The 2,178-nt window shown below is 49.8% G+C and overlaps 1 protein-coding gene across 1 annotated transcript; it reads left to right on the top strand.

Annotated features, from left to right (window-relative positions):
- DFL_005296 (uncharacterized protein) lies at positions 1–1,768 on the top strand (the record flags this gene model as incomplete). Its single annotated transcript, XM_067634532.1, has 3 exons — positions 1–172; positions 253–1,610; positions 1,679–1,768. The coding sequence occupies 3 exons, from the start codon at positions 1–3 to the stop codon at positions 1,766–1,768; spliced, it is 1,620 nt and encodes a 539-aa protein (XP_067492592.1).
- Positions 1,769–2,178: the final 410 nt, after the last annotated feature.

Raw genomic sequence — 2,178 nt, 5'->3', positions numbered from 1 at the left:
ATGGTCTCCCGAAAGAAGCGATCTCACAAGGATGACGCGCAGGAGCAACTTGCGCGTCCATGGTGTTACTACTGCGAACGAGACTTCGACGATGTCAAGATCTTGCACTCCCATCAGAAGGCCAAGCATTTCAAATGCGAACGGTGTAGGAAACCGTTGAATACGGCCGGTGGTAAGTCCTGAAACCCTCTAACCAAGTTTCATTATCGTAAAGTCTTTCGATCGACTAATCCCTGATGTTCGAACAAATAGGTCTCGCAGTGCATATGACCCAAGTCCATAAGGAGACGCTCAAAGAAGTGAAAAACGCTATTCCAGGACGTGAGTCCACTGACATTGAGATCTTTGGTATGGAAGGAATACCTGAGGATATCTTACAGGCACATCAGACCCGGGTTTTGGCCCAGATACATCAGAAGGAGACCGAACGTCGTGCTGCCCAGGGTTTACCCCCACTCGGTCAGGAAGGAAGCGCGAAGAAGAAGATTAAAGTCGATTCCGTGGATCCAGAAGAGATTATGAAGAGGTTGGCAGCACATAAGGCAGCACAGGCGGGTTCGGCTAATGGAGCATCACAAGCGACCGGTAGTCAGAGCCCCATGAGCACGCATGATACCGGTGGGAACGCCAGTCCGGCTCAACCACCATCAGTCATGAGCCCTGGGTTTCCTCCAAATGCATACGCCGCACCGCCTTCTGCTAGCCCTCAACCGTTCCAGCAGCCACCGCAACAATATGGAATGCCACCGGCACCGCAGTTCCCAACTGCACAAGCTCCATATGCTCAACCGAATCAACCGCCACCGTTCTATCCTCCTCCTGGACAACAAGGATTTAATCAACCTCCTGTTCAACCATATCCTGGCTTTCCTCCACAGCCGCAGCCGCAGCCTGCTTACGGCGGATATCAACCTCCACCGCAGACTCAACCGCCGTATGGAGCATATCCGCCAGCACAACCACCTCAAGCGTATCCTCCTGCTCAACCTGCCTATCACGCACCTCCTGCTCAAACTCAACCTCCCTTCCATCAACCGCTGCCATCTGCACCACAATCGCAACCTACTACAATTGCTCCACCACAAAACATTCCGGGTCTGCCAGCCAGGCCTAACATTCCTGGTCTTCCACCAAGACCTAAGTTCTCCACCCCACCTGCTGCTCCTGGGAATGCCTACCATCAGCCTCCAAATCCTCAACCGTCTTATCCGGGTGGCCCGCCAGCCCCTCAAAATCGTAACACAAATGCATCACCACCCTCAACCCAGTTTTTCCCACCACAAATTCCAAATGCCTACCAAGCTGCTCCGCCAAAGCCATTTGTTCCACCACCGGCAGTAGTTCAACAACAACCTATTGTCAGTAATGGTGAAGTGATCATCAACGGAGATGGGCAGGTTATTCTCAGTGGTGGGAAAGACTGGACCGGAAACCCTATTCCCCAGGCTGTGGCTCCTAAAAGCGAGGCTAAGGCAGACAATGCACCCGAGTTGAAAGAAGAGAAGAAGAAGGACGAGAAGGAAGTAGCGAAGGCTTCTGAGAAGGAGGATACCGGCAGGAGGAGGGATAAAGACACTAAGATGGTGTATTCGGATAACGAGTACAGCCCGGTAAGTTGCGAATCATTGCCAATTTGTTCTCTTCACGATTGATTTACTTACAATGTTGCTTTATATAGGAAGAAAAACGGGCAGCGCTTGGGAAATACGCCGCCTTTGGCGTCCGAATTCTACCGTCTGTGACAGATACAGAGATGACAAGCAGCTAAGCTCTCGTTCAAATACCAAGCAATAACAATTCAGATTTCGGTGTAAGGCAAAGCTCTAATTTTTTTTAGAAAGGGTTTTTGGCTGGAGGTTAGGATATTATATATTGAGGGAAAGCATGTTCACACAATTATTCTCGGGTCGGTTCGGTCGAAAGAACGTTGGGCTAGGCGCAAACAGGTGTTTTACTTCAGTATGTTGTTAATCTGCTTTCTGATTTCTCGTTCGGACCCCTGGCCCCTCTCTTTCTTCCCCTTTGTATCTTTGTTTTCCCAAGCGTTTGATTTCAGAACGAGGTGTTAGCCTACGCTCCCTTCGGTCAAGAAACCCTTGGTTCGGAGAGCGGAGACAAACACACCGTTATTACTTCAGTAAGTCTTGTTATATCTTTTTTTCGGTATGTTTGTGAATT

This window comes from Arthrobotrys flagrans, assembly GCF_004000055.1.
Source record: "Arthrobotrys flagrans strain CBS H-5679 chromosome Unknown unitig_0, whole genome shotgun sequence".
NCBI lineage: Eukaryota > Fungi > Ascomycota > Orbiliomycetes > Orbiliales > Orbiliaceae > Arthrobotrys > Arthrobotrys flagrans.
This window is presented reverse-complemented; position numbering and strand designations above follow the sequence as displayed.